Here is a 16781-nt window from a genome sequence, read left to right on the forward strand (position 1 = left end):
ACATCTAGGTTTTGCATGACTCCTCCTGACAGGGAGGGGAAACTGCATTTAAATATGCATTAATTTGCACAGTGTTGCCTCATTTTGTTTTATATATGGCGTTATTTTTTTGCCAGTATTCTGAGCGCACGTAAAAAAAATTTGAGCGCACGTAAAAAAAAAGATTTTCAAGTACAAGTGTTTCATTTTGAGGATAAAATTATTTTGAGCGAAGAAAAGCTTAATTTGAGCCTGCAAGATTCATTGCTGCGTGCATAAAATGTATTTCAGTGTTTGTTATTATCCATATACACACACAAAAACAGCCCCTCTCACTCAGTTTTTGCATTTGCTCTTTTTCAGATCTCTGTGGACCTCCTCACAGTGTGTTGCTCCCGCTCTCAACATCTCTGCTCCCTGCGTGCTCAACTCTTTCTGTACACTGTTATATTTGTGCCACAAAACCAACTAATCACAGACTTGGATGCAAAAATTCTGATTGGCTGTTTTGGTCTCCAATCAGCTCGCTAGCTTCTGCATTCTGGGAGCACTGTCCAAAATGTAGCTAAATCCAGTGGAGTGGTTTGGTTTAAGCTAGATTAAAACCAACAATGGTCTTAAAAAATTACATATTTTAAAATAAAATAATTAATCATACTAACCGAAAATGGGTCTGTTTCTAAATTCTCAAGTAAGCGAGTCCGTACTCGCGTTCTCGCTAAAAAAACTTTGTAAGTTCACATGGGAGTCCGAAATTCCCGAGAACGCGAGAATGACATCTCCATTCTGGAGTTTTTACTGCCATTCCCTCTTAATTTAACTGTGATTAATATTTGCAATGGAAATTACACATGATGTCGATTTTTTTTTTAAAGATAATTTCAAAAAGTATCTAAAGCAATTTGGCAAAATTCACTTTTACGTATCATCTGTTTCATAATGTCTAATAAGCTTCATACAGTTAAGCACAATCACTACATGACAGAAACACAAGCTTAATATATCTATTACAGTTTTTCTCGATTGCTAAAACACATTTCTTGAAACTATGCCTCATATTCTCACAACAGTAAACACAAATCCATAACATCTCACTCAATTTCCCAAACATCCTATTTCCAGGTCAAAATGAAGCTCTACACTCAAAACTATTCACTCTTGCTGAAAAACCAAACTTTGCCCTCAGACATCAAACACAAGCCCTCAAAAACACACACACTACAACAGAGTTTTGCACACTGGTACAATTAATTCAAAACAATAGTTCCAAAACAATTAGGTTGCTTATGGTTCTCCCCTTCAAAAACCTTTTCACATGATAAACACAAAAGACGCAACCAATGTATGTACAGTGGCACATTTTTATTCATGTACTATACAGTACAACACACACCAAAAAACATTATTCCACCTCAGCATCTTGTCTTTGGTCTGGGTCAGGCCAGAGAATCTCATCCACATCACAGGCTATATTGGCCCCAGCCAGGCAGCGGGGGTAAAATCCTCTTGCATGCCTGATCCACCCCTGGCATGCATCTACTGATATGTCTAGGCAGGCTTCTTCCATGGCCTGAAGGAGGTGAACACGGACATAAGGTTCTCGGTCATACACTTTCCACCGCCATGCCGAAAATAACTCCTCTATCGGGTTTAGAAAGGGAGAGTATGCAGGCAGAAAGATATTAGAAAACCTTGGGTTATTGGTAAACCAATCACGAACCAGAGCAGCGCGATGGAAGCTGACGTTATCCCACACAACAACGTAGTGAGGCTGCTCTGGCTGTGCTGGTTCCCTGTAGTCCAGCTGGAACATATGTTGTCTTAAACCATCAAGAAAAGCAAGGAGAAGCATAGTGTTATAGGGTCCTAGTACAGCATGGCGGTGGAGTACCCCTCGTTGGCTGATGGCTGCGCACATAGTGACATTCCCCCCACGCTGACCAGGGACATTTACAATAGCCCGATGGCCAATTATGTTCCTCCCCCTTTTCCTTCTTTTGGTCAGGTTAAAACCTGCCTCATCCACAAAGATTATTTCATGGGGAACAGGCCGTCCTTCAATCTCAAAGATTCTCTGCAAAACACATAACACAGTAGAGTCAATCGGTACCCTGAACCACAGTTCAAGAGTGCTGAAATGGCAGCATAAACTGCCATGCTGTGATGGTACACAATACTTTATACAATATCCAAACTCATACCTGAACATATTCCACACGTTGGTTTTTCACTCTGTCAGAGTTTCGTTCGAAAGGGACTCGGTATGCCTGTTTCATCCGGAATTGATTCTTTCGGAGGATGCGGTCAATTGTGGAGAGGCTGATGGCATTTATGCCTCGAAAAAGATGATCATCCTCAATCACTCTCCTTTGAATCTCTTGCAGGCGGATTACATTATTTGCAATTACCATGTTTACAAGTTCCCTCTCTTGCCCCTCCGACAAAAGCCTTAACCTGCCTCCACCAGGTGGTCGTCTCTGTGTCCTACAAAAATAGAAGCACTCATTACTGTAACTGTCACACATTCGAAGGTTCTGATTGGTGTGTGATAAATTTTGACTCCTAGTGTTTCCACCTGGTTAATTGTGTGCTAATTGAGCTCAAGCTATGCTGACTTAAGTTAACATTATTGAATGCTAGTGCTTTCTACATGACTACATGGTGTAAGCACTGAAAAATGTAGGGATTTGTGTGTAGAGTTTTGCAGTAACAGTTCACCAAATTTGACTCATGTGTCAAAGCAGGGAATAGTGTTTATAGTTCAGGGAAATGGGTGTGCTTTTTGAAAAATAGCGTTACGGTTTTGAAATTTTAGTTTAAAAGCCTGGTTATAGTGTTTAAGCAATCGAGAAAAACTGTAAATAAAACGGTCCAGTTATGAAGCTTAACTTTAATCTCAGCCAAGCCGATTTACTCAGGAACAAATCAAACACTGAAATAAACCAAACATTAACATTTAGAAGTTATCCAAGTGACTTATATATAATGTTTAACCTGAGTAGCAAAAGACCGCGGGTGGTTTGAAAACGATGTGATGGGAGTCCAATGCTCCTGCCAGCTCTAGTGAGCCTTGACCACCCGGTCAACTGGTGGGTAACAGGCATCTCCGTAAACATCAGAGCACTTTTCTAAATATGTGATGTCTAATATTTTAAACCTTTTAGCCGCTTTCCTCGGCCATTGCCACGTTTGAGTTTTGGACGAAATGCATTCTGGGATATTTGGCTGGGTTTAGCTACAGTAGCTAGCGAGCTGATTGGAGACCAGAACAGCCAATCTGAATTTTTGCATCCAAGTCTGTGATTGGTTGGTTTTGTGACACAAATATAATGGTGTAAAGAAAGAGTTGAGCAAGCAGGGAGCAGATATGTTGAGAGCGGAAGCAACACACTGCGAGCATGTCCACAGAGATCTGAGAAAGAGCAAATGCAAAAACTGAGCGAGACAGGCTGTTAGTGTGTGTATATGGATAATAACAAACACTGAAATACATTTTATGCACGCAGCAATGAATTTTGTTGGCTCAAATTAAGCTTTTCTTTGCTCAAAATAATTTTCTCCTTAAAATGCTTTTTTTTTTACATGCGCTCAAAAATTTTTTATGTGTGCTCAGAATACTGGCACAAAAATAACACCATATTAATACAGTAGTCTATTTTCAGCTGTGATTGGTGTGACAGAAAATTTCAAACAAAACTTTCGACGAAATGTGAGATATAGAATATAAAAATGTGGTTCAAGTTTCTCTTGGCATGTGTGGTGGTTAGTTGCTGATGCTTTTTTGTATAATTCAACTCTGGTGCTTTCTGTTATTGTGACTTATAAAACAAAACATAGAACATCTTCAGGTATTACATTCAGATTGATTTGGAATTTGACCTCCAGCACAGATCACTATCTTTAGCATGTGACATATTATTAGTCTGAGGTCTTTAAAATTACATTATTACCACAGGTCTTTTTTTAAATAGAGAGTGGCAGCAGAAACATCACTATGTTCATCACTCTGAGTCTGAAGATGCGCCCTCTTGCTCTCCACACAATACAAAGGACCACTCGGCACTCCACTCCACAGACTGAAGATTTGTATCAGAAAAGAGTGCTCATTTCTGTTACAGCGTTTTGTACGATTTTAAAAATAAATGTGATTATAACATGAAACAATAGCCCTGTGCTATTATATCAGCATGTTATACAAGCTGCCTCTGGCTCTTTCACTGCTAGAAGTTCAGCTATGGTATTGCATGCATTATCATATGTCTAGAAACATCCATCCATCCATCCATTCGCTTCCGCTTATCCTTTTCAGGGTCGCGGGGGGCGCTGGAGCCTATCCCAGCTGTCATAGGGCGAAAGGCGGGGTACACCCTGGACAGGTCGCCAGTCTGTCGCAGGGCTAACACATAGGGACAGACAACCATTCACACTCACATTCACTCGCACATTCACACCTAGTGACAATTTGGATTAATCAATTAACCTATCCCCACAAGCTGCATGTCTTTGGACGGTGGGAGGAAGCCGGAGTACCCGGAGGGAACCCACGCAAACACGGGGAGAACATGCAAACTCCATTTTGGAAACAAAATTAGCATTTGCAAGTAATGAGAGAATTACTCGAGTAGAATTAATGATTTATGATCCCAGAATATTTTTCCTCTTACTAATCATCATAGAAAACATGTTTGATGTCGAGTACTCAGAGGTTGACCTGTCTGCACAGTCAGAGAGGCTGGCTGTCTCACCTCTTCAAACTCTGCACCTGTGAAAAAATACATGGTTGGTGTAAATGCCATAAAAGCGTTTACAGTGTCCTGCAGCCAGCAGCAACAGCTTCAGATGGAAGCTTCTCCTCTTCTGATGTAATTGATGGTTTCATATGAGTCTTTATTTCAGTCTGTAATTAGCCCAGTTTGAATGTAGACATGATTATAAGAGAAACATGGATTTTCCTGCCACATGGAGAAGCAAAGACACTGATACCATAAAGAGAAATATAGTGTTTTTGTTTATTATTTGTTTTTTTCTTGTTTTTCAATTTCTGAAAAACATATTTCAAACAAACCAGACTCTGGTTTGCCCAAATACAAATGAAAACAATCATTAGCCCTTTCCCAACAACAGTTTTTTTTTCTCTGTGTTTGTTCATCAGTTAAATTTAATTTCTGTCACTGATAATCTAATTTTGACTTAGTTTAATGTGCTGGGTTTTTGTGTAGCATTTCTCCCTTTTGCATCACTGTGAGTCTCAAGTAGAATAATAAACAGCAGAATCTTCAGTCTTCAGACTGTTCATCTGCAGATACAGCTGCTGTTTGCTGTTGTCTCTGGAGATGGTGAACCGGCCTCTGACTGACTGAGAGTAGTGTTTGCTACCACCACCACTACTGATATAAGCAACCCACTCCAGTCCTTTTCCATGAGCCTGTCTGACCCAAGCCATATAGTAGTCTCTGAATGTGAATCCAGAGGCTGTACATGTCAGTGTGTGGGATTCTCCAGGCCTTTTAATGACTGGTTCAGATTCTGTCAGAGTCTGATCATCAACACCTGTCAATTACACAAGAATGGATTTTGTGAAATATATCAAAAATGCTGAAAAAGGTTAAAGATAAACTATATTAAAATGAGATATTTTAGACTCTTTACCTGCCCAGAAGACAGTTAAAAGCAGTAGTCCTGTGCAGGATGTGCAGGATGGGTGTGTGTGTGTGTGTGTGTGTGTGTGTGTGTGTGTGTGTGTGTGTGTGTGTGTGTGTGTGTGTGTGTGTGTGTGTGTGTGTGTGTGTGTGTGTGTGAAAAGTTATTGATTCATTATATTATGTGTTTATTGAAATAAATTAAACACAGGCATGTAAAACAATGACAAACACATATTTTTTTTTATCATTTATTTATTTACTTTATAATTTGAGGGTAAATACATTTAAATTCATGGCTATGCCCCAGTTATGAAGTGTGTTGGTGGCTGCGTTTCATGTTCAATGTGTATTTATGAAAGTCTCCTGTGCACTCTTTCTAATCCATACTGTTATATACATTATCAAAGTCACTCAGCTGATTAGAAAGAGAAGGTGGAGCTTAAATCACAGCTTTAAACACTTCTTTGTATGTTGAATATTTGTTATTTTGTGTTCACTGAGCAGTTATGATTCCTGATAAATCAAACCTGCTTCTGATTTTATGTTTTTATGTTCTACCAACCAACAAAGGTACTGTGAGGCAAAATTCACAATAACAATAAAAAGGGCTGGACTGACTGTATTGATTCCTGCTGGTGATTTTTTGGCAGCCAGTCTCTGACAGGCGATGATGGTTATGTTGTGAATAGATCTTGGTTTGGGTTAAGATGCACGATTTTATTGGACTACCCTGCATGTTGAAAAAAGACAATGAAGAAGTTCCCATTGTGTTAAAATCTCATGTCAAGGGGAGAGATATGCAAAGTTCACAGTTTGGAAAATACAGACTCCACTGGCCATGAGTGTGATAGATCGTACTGGGTCTGTTACCTTTGGTGACCTCTATATGTCCTCACACTTCCACTGGCATCACTATAAACAGCTACAAAATCGCTCACAGGGCATAAAGAGAGCAGCAAGGAGAGAATAAGTGTGTCCATCATTCATACACATTTTTTTGTTTCTATGACTTTACTGAGCATGTTAAATTACAGCTCCTTTCTGTGAATGTAAATTTCCCATTTTAACTTGGGCTGAGTTTTTGTACACAGTTTCTTCCTCTTGTGTCACTGTGGCTCTTGAGCACAATAATAAACAGCTGAATCCTCAGTTGTCAAACTGCTCATCTGCAGATACACCTGCTTTCTGCTGTTGTCTCTGGAGATGGTGAAGCGGCCTCTGACTGACTGAGAGTAAGAGATATAGTTGCTATCATCACTGATTCTAGCAATCCACTCCAGTCCTTTTCCAGCAGCTTGTCTGATCCAAACTGCATAAATATCGCCACCAAACCCTGAGTATGTACAGGTCAGTCTGTGGGAGTCTCCTGGCCTTTTGACTACTGGTCCAGATTCAGTCAGTGTTTGACCCTCAGTACCTACAGACAATCACATTATTAGCTTCTGTATTTAAAACATGTCATTTTTCTTTGTATTAAATTATTTCTAATAGCACTGTCCTATCCTTACCAGCCCAGTTAATTGACAGGATGAGAACAACAGCCATGAACTCATGTCGATCCATGATCAAAGCCCTTTCTATGACAAACCTATAGTGGTGTATGTCCGTCATATAGTCTCTGTGTTATAGTCTACAAAAATATTCAAATATGGCAGATCAGTTTGCATCAGCTCCTCCTCCTCAAAGAGGAATACACTTTTCCATTTCTGCTTATTGATACTAAACTTATAAATAAACAGGTGCTGGTTTTATTCATTTCACCACTTGTACAGTGCATCTTTTTTTTCCCCCAATACCTTTGTTTAACCAAAAAATGAGTGTTGAATCTTCAATGTATCACAGAAACATGTAAAAAATCTTCTAAATAAATACTAATAGCAAAGTGTATAAAAACTGTGATAAAATTTTGTTTCCTACACTAACAACTTTAACAGTCCATTCCAGTAGCCTGTCTGATCCAAGCATTATTATAATCACCACTGAACCCTGCGTATGTACAGGTCAGTCTGTGAGATCACTAGTTTCACCTTCAGTACCTACAGACAAACAGTAATAATTAGTGTCTGTATTGTGCAGGTACAGATAAGTCCAGAAGTATTTGGAACCAAAAGTTAATCCAAATCCTTAAGGACTTAACTGCATCTGCACAATTTACAGTGCATACTATGGTGGAACAACGAGCAAATTATGTATGAAAAATTATTCCAATTAGTCTGAGCTTAATGAATTCTGTTAAATGTGTTGCAGATCCTTGCACATTTATTGTTTCTTTCATAGTGTTGCTGAAGTTCAATAGCAATTAATTTCTCTGAATCAAATTTTGTAAAGAGTTTGTTCCTCTTGTGTCACTTTGGGTCACAGGCACAGTGATAAACAGCAGAATCAGAAGTTGTCAAGTTATTCATCTGCAGATACACCTGCTTTGGAATTTTTGATAATCACCCCATCATGTGATTATCATCTGTCTTCTCTGTTCTCTGTTTTGGACATAGAAGACAGATGGTTTGAAAGAGGAGTGAAAGAAGTGATCTATGTGCACTGTGAACAACCATCTTTGATTGCAGACAGTTGATGGTTTACGACACCAACTGTCTGCCATCTATATAATCCAGTTTTGAGATTCCTTCCCAGACGCCTTAACACCCACTCCCATCCTGGGCCATTTGAACTCAGTAAATCACATGATAGGGTAGGGCAAGGTTTCACAATGGGTTCACCCGAAACCTTGGCTGATTCTGACCCACACCCGTTTTCACACCTTGGCTTGTGTGATTAGGTAGAAGATCAATAGGGGACCCATGACCCTCTTAGGGACACTCCCATAGGGCTTAAAATCTGTGACTCTCCACCAATCTTCAAGGAAACTTAAAGAAGTCCAGATGCTTCTCTTTCCAAGCTCCCTATAGACTACGTCTACCTGAATGACTGAGAACCTTCACAGACATAAAGGTTGTACACTCTCTCGCTCTCTGGGGGGGGGGGGGGGGGTTCAGGGATGAGCTGTTGAATGCTCTTTGTTCTGACTGTATTTAAAGTGAAGTTTCTACCAAATGACAATCTGTTTCAATTACCAAGCTTAATATTACAAAAAATATATTTTACTCCAGCAGGCAAACTCCTGTCAGAGTCATCTCTGGAGATGATAGACTTAGAGTAAGAGAATGTACAGGTTCATTTTGTGTTATTTTCCAGACCTTTTTTTTTCTTTACCATTAATTCAGATTCTGTCAGAGACCATCAAAACATGTCAAGAGGATCAACTCACACTCAATTAAACTGTAATATTTGTAGATGACCATGGTGAATCTTTAAAAGAATGTTACATTGAGTTGAAAGTGAAAAGAATGAGTCTCCGAGCTTAAGATTGAAAAATGAAACACACAAAAAAAAAATTTTCTATGCATTTCTAAATCATCAGGCATATTTTTAAACTCTCCATATTATGAGGATCAGCTTTTAGAATTCTGAATTAATTTGCATTAAGTGTGACCGTGTTTCAGGGGGTTGGGAAGCTCATCTTGTAACCGGAAATTATCTTTAAGTCTAAACATCTTGTGTTTTTAGACGTGAGCTTGTCGATGAATATGGGCATTTAAACAAGACAGACAAAGTGAGTTTCATCAGAAGAAGAGAAACAGAAATCTTTTTTTTTTAATATCAGATTTATTCTTCACAGAATACTTTGTAGCCTGTCCAAAGCTAACACCTTGACCAAGTCCATAATGACAAAGTAAAGATTGCCATAATTTACGAAAATTGTGAAGGTTTTTGTAAAGCTGCTGTACCACCTTTAGTCAATGTGAGTGTCGAGTGTAATAATAAACAGCAGAATCTTCAGTGTTCAGACTGTTCATCTGCAGATACAGCTGCTGCCTGCTGTTGTCTCTGGAGATGGCAAACCGGTCTTGAACTGACTGAGAGTAGAATTTACTGCTACTGCCACTATCAATAGTGGAAACCCACTCCAGCCCTTTTGTCTGATCCAGCCCATATAATAGCTGCTAAATGTGAATCCAGAGGTTGTACATGTCAGTGTGTGGGATTCTCCTGACTTCATGCTCAGACTGCTGGATATTTTTGGTTCATAGTTTATTTAAAAATAGAATAGGAGGCACAGCATTCACCTTGCAGGCCCCTCTTCTGTGGAACAAACTTTGAACTTGGTTTCAGGAGACAGATACCCTCTCTGCTTTTAAGATTATGCTTAAAACTTTCCTTTTGACAAAGTTTATAGTTAAGGCTGGATCAGGTGACCCTGAATCCTCCCTAAGTTATGCTGCAACTGGCTTCCCATGATGCACTGAGTGTTTCTTCTTCAATTACCTCTTTACACTCTATGTGTTTAAACATCACTCTGCATTTAATAATTAGTTATTGTTAATCTCTGGCTCTCTTTCATAGTGTGCCTTTGTCATGCCTTCCTCCTTTGTAGATTCTTTACCTTACAATATAAAGTGCCTTGAGGTACCTGTTGTTATGATTTGGGACTATATAAATAAAATTGAACTGAATTTAATGGAACTGAAATACAGATTTTCCTTGGACTTAGAGTATTATTAGCAAAGACAAATTTTTTTGCAACCATAAAAAGAAACATAGCATTTTGGGTTTTGTTTGTTTGTTTGTTTTTCCATTCCTTAAAAACACATTTCAAACAAGAAAGGTGATAATGTTCACAAAAACAAATGCAAATATTTATTAAACACCAATAATGCAAATTGATTTTATCTTTGAGTTTGTTCATAAGTTAAATTTAATTTCTGTCACCGAAAAGAAAATTTTGACTTAGTTTGTCGTGATGGGTTTTTGTACAGCATTTCTTTTTTGTTACTGTGCTTCTCTAACACAGTAATAAACAGCAGAATCTTCAGTCTTCAGACTGTTCATCTGCAGATACAGCTGCTCTCTGCTGTTGTCTCTGGAGATGGTAAACCGGCCTTGTACTGACTGAGAGTAGTGTTTGGTGCTACCACCACTATTGATATAAGCAACCCACTCCAGTCCTTTTCCAGGAGCCTGTCTGACCCAGTTCATTTCAAAGCTGCTGAATGAGAATCCAGAAGCTGTACATGTCAGTCTGTGGGAATCTCCAGGTCTTTTAACTGCTGGTTCAGATTCTGTTAAAGTTTGACCATCAACACCTGTCAAGGAAAACCAAAAAAATTGTGAAACATATCAAAAATGTTGAAAAAGGCTAAAGATATACTATATTAATAAAAGATCTGTTGGACTTATCACCTGCCCAGAAGACAGCTAGAAGCAGCAGTCCTGTCCTGCAGTCCATCATGTTAAACTGTGAGTCCACTGTTCCCAGCAGTCAGATAAGTACACTTAAGACCTCAAGTTTTACATTGACTCCTCCCATGTGAGAGAGAAAATCATTATGTACAGTGTGCAAGAAAAAGAAAATAAACTGATTCATTAAATTATGATTAAACTGTTTATTTAACTTGACTAATAATGATACAAATCTGTAAAATATGTAAAACATGGATTTTATCAGTAATACCCTGAGAGAAGACAAAAAAGACAAGAAAATAAAAGTAATCAAAGAAGTACAACATACATTAATAACAATTAGCTTAAATCCACTGAAACGCATTTTCTAATTTCACAGACATGTCAAATGAGACAAAACAAAAACATATGAAAAAGATGAAAACTGCTTTTAAGACATCTAACAACTAAAATATGTCAACACGTTTTTTGTTTTTTTAATGAACAGAATGAAAATATATTAATTTATGCATTAGCCTGTGTTTTTATTATTAATTGTTGGTGGCTTAGTCTCATGTACTGCATATTTGTGTAGGTTTATGGATGTCTGGTAACACTGAGGGGCCGCATACACAGAAATAAACAGCTGTGTCTTCAGACTGCAATTTTACCACTGTGAATGTCATTGTACTATTTGAAGTAGATGTGTGGTAGTTGCACTTTTTCTTCAAAGCCTTGTGAAAGTCTCATCCTCCATAATGAACCAAAATCTAGTTCATTCATTTTTCTTCATTATTTCTGATCAGTCCATGAATAACCAGGCATGTTAAAGCCTGTCCAGGCTGTACAACCACTGATTCTGACTGGATGAGGTCAATACTGTGGAAAAAGATTTTTCTCTACAATTCAGCTGATTATTCAGTTGTTTTTATAGTGTTTATTAGATTGAATGCACTTAAAAGCTTCTCCCAGGGTCCAAAACCTGTAAGCAAGAGAGAACATGATGAACTTGTGTGAATGGAAAATCAGCCAAGCAAATATATGTTCAAAAATACCAAATACCAAATTGTTCATCTCACAGAACTTCTTTATATGTTAATGATTTATGTTCATGTAATAGTTACAGATGTAAATTCAGATAATGGCTGAATATATAATATAGTTTTGGCTTGTTTCTTTTTCTTTCTTTTTTTTGCCTTTAAGTGTCTTTCAAACAAAAAACTGAGGCAATAACATTCACCATACCAATAAAAGGGCTGAATTCAATGTACTGAATTATGATTGAATATTGGATATTTAATCCCCTTTCATGTTTTATACCACCACCTCTCATAGGTTTGGGTGGTAAAGTAATGGTTACGTTTCTATGGCTTGGGTAAATGTTTTACTGGATTACCTTGGATGACTTCCTATTCATATCCTCTGTAAATGAGAATTTCTGATTTTAACTTGACGTGCTGAGTTTTTTGAGTTTCTCATCTTGTATCACTGTGGTCCTCAGTCAGTTAGGAGTTAAAGACAATTTAGTATGATATCCAGGCTCTGGCTAACTTCACCAATGTCAGTAATCCCCCCATAAATGTGTCTGTTATTATACAAATGTTATATAAAATTATATAAATGTGTTGCAACAAATCAGTGGTGCATGCACTTTAATACACAACATAAGCTGTTATGTTATGTAACATAAAGAAAAAGCAAATTATAACATTTACACTTACAAATACATGAATACAATATTTAGGGTTCACCGTTCCTGGTAAGGCACATTTATTGTTCCTTTCAGTGTGTGTATGTTTAATAAATTGTAAATGTGAATTGCAGAAAATAAAATTTAGCTTTTTTATTTATTCATTTTTGTTTTTTTGAGTTTTTGTACAGCGTTTCTTCCTCTTGTGTCACTGTGACTCTCGAGCGCAATAATAAACAGCTGAATCCTCAGTTGTCAAACTGTTCATCTGCAGATACACCTGCTTTCTGCTGTTGTCTCTGGAGATGGTAAATCTGCCTTGGACTGACTGAGAGTAGTAGATGTAGGTACTGCTATCACTGATAGCAGATATCCATTCCAGTCCTTTTCCAGCAGCTTGTCTGATCCAAGCGTTCCAGTAATCGCTACTGAACCCTGAGTACGTACAGGTCAGTCTGTGGGAGTCTCCAGGTCTTTTAATGACTGATTCAGACTCAGTCAGTGTTTGACCTTCAGTACCTACAAAAAAACCCCAGCTCAATAGATACAATGATGCAGACATTTCATGTGTTTTCATCAGTAACAGTAAATCTATAATCCTTACCAGCCCAGTTCACTAAAAGAATGAGAAAAGTGAACCAAATACAAGGTCTGATCATGATGAAAGCCATTTATCTCTGCTCAGTCTACAGTGGGTACATCAATGATTTACTCTGTTTTATGTAAAGATAAACTAGAACACAGTTTTGCATCAGCTCCTCCCTCAAATACAGAACCACACTGTAACTTGTAGTACTGATCATTTCATTGCATTATTATTTGAAATGTTTTACTTGTTAAGCAAATGTTTTCAGGTAAGACTCCCCAAGCTATTTATTTATTTGTTAGTATAGTATAATAGTAAAAATTATAGTAAATAGTAAAAATTATACTTGTTACTCCCTTCAATAGTACATCATGTTTAAGCATTTGTTTTTGGAAGCCAGGAAATCAGGAATTCAAAACTACAATATACATGTGTGTCTTTTTGTTTAAAGTTTTCTAAATGCTGATCTACTGGCACCTTTAGGTTTTGTCAGATTTTTGTGAAGCATCAGTGTTTGTGTTTATGATAATGGTTCATTTTACTGTAAAGTATGAACAAAGTAAATAAAAATGAGTTCTGTTTAACAGAAGTATAAAACTTTATATTAGTCTGTTTCCAAACATCTGTCAAAGACACGGAGCTGCAGGAGATTTATGCAAATAGCTTTTTTTTTCCCAAGAGAATTTTTTCTAACATGTAAACATCTTAAGTATTCTGTTAAATATCTATAAAAAGGTTATTTAAGTTTTCACCAGTGCAACTTAACATCTGTTTCTTTTATCAAGCCTAATATTAGAAAAAATTGATTTTACTCCAGCAGGCAAATGCCTCCTTTTTTCTTGTTTGAAATGTAGTGCATAATTTAAACTTATGAGTGATTTCAGTTTTGTTTTGCGACATTTTAAGGATCAGCTTTAAGATTCATCTTAGGAAAAAAAATGTCACAGAGTTTCAGAATTCATTTATGGTCTTGGAGCGCCTCCTCTGGTGAACTGAAGAAACAGCTGTTCGAAACAGCTGCTCAGCCAATAAAGGGTATTTGTTCAGGTCTCCTAATGGTTTTATGATGCTGTGACTCTCTGGCACAATAATACACAGCATCGTCTTTAAGCTGCATATTCTGTCCATGCTTTCAGTGAGACTATGAGGCTGTGAGGATATGCTGATGTTGAAGGCCACTGGGTCAAAGCTTCTCTCTCTTGCAGCCAACAGTACATGTATATGAAGTCTTTGTATGTGCTTGGCAAGAAGTATATTTTGCATGTGGAGGGATGTATTATATAAATAAAAAAAAAAACAACAACAACACATTATACTTATTGTACATTTTTATAACAAATATACAATGCAAATTTAAACATTTAAATTAAAAATAAGACAACCAAAAACTTTATGTTCAAAGTTGTTTCATTGTTTCTTTATATGTGCTGTTGATCCTGTGAATGACAGAAAGAAAAGAGTTGGTTTGATGTGAGCTTTTCTACATTGTTTTTTTCCCCCTCTTCCCATAGCTATATTTTAGCTAGCAAGCAGCAGAGTTTGACCCTCAGAATGAGTCAGAGATATATGAGCAGAGAGTAAAAACATGTTGCCAGACTACCTCTAAAAGGGACCTCCTGGACAGTAGGTTGAAAGCCTAGTGCCGGGGGAACCAAGTAACGTCTATCCCTCCCACCCCCTGGCATACCTCCATGCTCCCATAATATAGCCTCACGACAAACATCCATCAAGGTGGCAGTAGGGTGGCTGCGGACATACTGTTTTAATTCTCTGCGTAAGAAACAATCAAGCACATTTTTCAACAAATTGGTCTCTAAGCAACACATCTTTGTTCAGCAGAACATGAGGGGACTGTTTCACAACTCTATCCATGAGGCACATAAGAGCATGCGAAAACTCTTGCAATGTTTCTCCCTCCTGCTGTCGTCTTGAAAAGAACTCTTCCTGCAGAGAGACATATGACTTAGTACATCTACAGTTCCTGTAAAATAGTCAAAATCTTTTCGGGATTGTCTTTCTCCTCTGAAAGCCGATATTTAATCTCTTCTCTGGGCTCGCCTTCTAGATGAAAAGGGCTTTGTCGGCTGGTGAAAGATGCCGTACCCTCAAACAGGCCTGCACCTCTTCCACCCATTCGGCAATACCTATACCAGTCTTACCGTTGAACCATGGGCACTGGGAGCTGAAACAGCACAATGCCCATTGGTGGATGAACCTGTAGCAGCAACACTGGTGCCAGGTAGCTCCGATCCTCGCTCTTGCCGCATCCACCGATTTTCTGCTTGCCCCTGAGCTACCAAGTCTCGTAACTGTGCGAGCTCTTCCTCCATAATAAACCAGAGTATTTAAATATCACTTACTAAAAAACCAGAAGTCCGTCCCGCCGCTGCTGCTGCTGTCTTGCCGCTGCACTACAATAACCAGACAAACCGAACAGATTTAACCCCAAAAACAAAACAAAACAAAGACATGCAACAGATCTCTGCCTGAAAATATCCTGGCGACACAACGCCAGATTGTGGTGTCGCGATAGAGGAATAACCGGGGACGGTAACTAAGATGTTGACAACGCTACCTGGGGGAGGGCGTTACACCTCAGGAGAGACTTCTCTAGCCAATGTAAGTGTTGCATTGACTACCAAAGCCCACAGACTCGTTATTAACGGCAGAGGTGAGACAGATGAATTTTACAAATTAAAGTTTATTAAGAACTACTACTAAAAACAGAATTATAAAATCAAAAAGGCACCTAAGGTAGAAGGGTTGAGACAGCAAAATAGATAATTAAAAAACTATTAACAAAACGACCAGACTCCCTACCACAATGTACTTCCTGAGACAACTGGGGAAGTACAGTCTTCCACAGGAGCTGCTGATCCAGTTCTACACTGCGGTCATTGAGTCTGTCCTGTGCTCCTCCATCACAGTCTGGTATGGAGCAGCCACTAAACAGGACAGGAGCAGACTGCAGCGGACTGTACGGGCAGCAGAAAGGATCATCGGCACCCCCCTGCCCTCCATCCAGGATCTGTACCTCTCAAGAACCAGGAAACGGGCAGGGAAAATCATCGCAGACCCCTCACACCCTGCACACAGACTTTTTGATCTGCTGCCCTCTGGCAGACGGTACAGAAGCCTGCAGACCAGGACCACCCGACACAGGAACAGCTTCTTTCCCCTCGCCATCTCCCTTCTTAACAGTTGACCTGTCACACTGCTCCCACTGCCAGACTGCAACTGCACCTTATGTACATTTTGTAGTATTCATTCCACCTCATTCATTTCTGTATTTTATGTATATAAGTTTAGATTCGTTATTTATAGTTGGTTTACATAGCTTTGTGTATGTATGTGTAATGTGTATATATAGACACGTGTGTGTGTGTGTGTGTGTGTGTGTGTGTGTGTGTGAGAGAGAGAGAGATTTACATTGCTGTGCTTGAGAGCCACCATCTACCGGAACCAAATTCCCTGTATGTGTCTGCACATATACTTGGCCAATAAACACGATTCTGATTCTGATTCTGACAATGCTACCTTAAAAACAATCACAACATGTTAAAAGAATAACTAAACAAAATAGTGGAGACCGGCCACTTGAGGAGGCAACCTACTGGAGGACTGCCCAAGGATGCCACCAATTACTCACCCGTGTGAATTTACTGCA

At 38.5% G+C, this 16781-nt stretch overlaps 1 protein-coding gene across 1 annotated transcript; it reads right to left on the reverse strand.

Annotated features, from left to right (window-relative positions):
* Positions 1-991: 991 nt before the first annotated feature.
* Positions 992-2610, reverse strand: LOC308411627 (uncharacterized protein). Its single transcript, XM_080905589.1, has 2 exons — positions 2181-2610; positions 992-2053 (listed from the first exon to the last, which is right to left on the reverse strand). Exons 1-2 carry the CDS (start codon positions 2502-2504, stop codon positions 1382-1384), a joined length of 996 nt encoding a protein of 331 aa, XP_080761715.1. The 5' UTR covers positions 2505-2610; the 3' UTR covers positions 992-1381.
* Between the last annotated feature and the right edge of the window lie 14171 nt (positions 2611-16781).

This window comes from Rhamphochromis sp. 'chilingali' (genome assembly GCF_963969265.1).
Source record: "Rhamphochromis sp. 'chilingali' genome assembly, chromosome: 15".
NCBI classification, from domain to species: Eukaryota; Metazoa; Chordata; class Actinopteri; order Cichliformes; family Cichlidae; genus Rhamphochromis; species Rhamphochromis sp. 'chilingali'.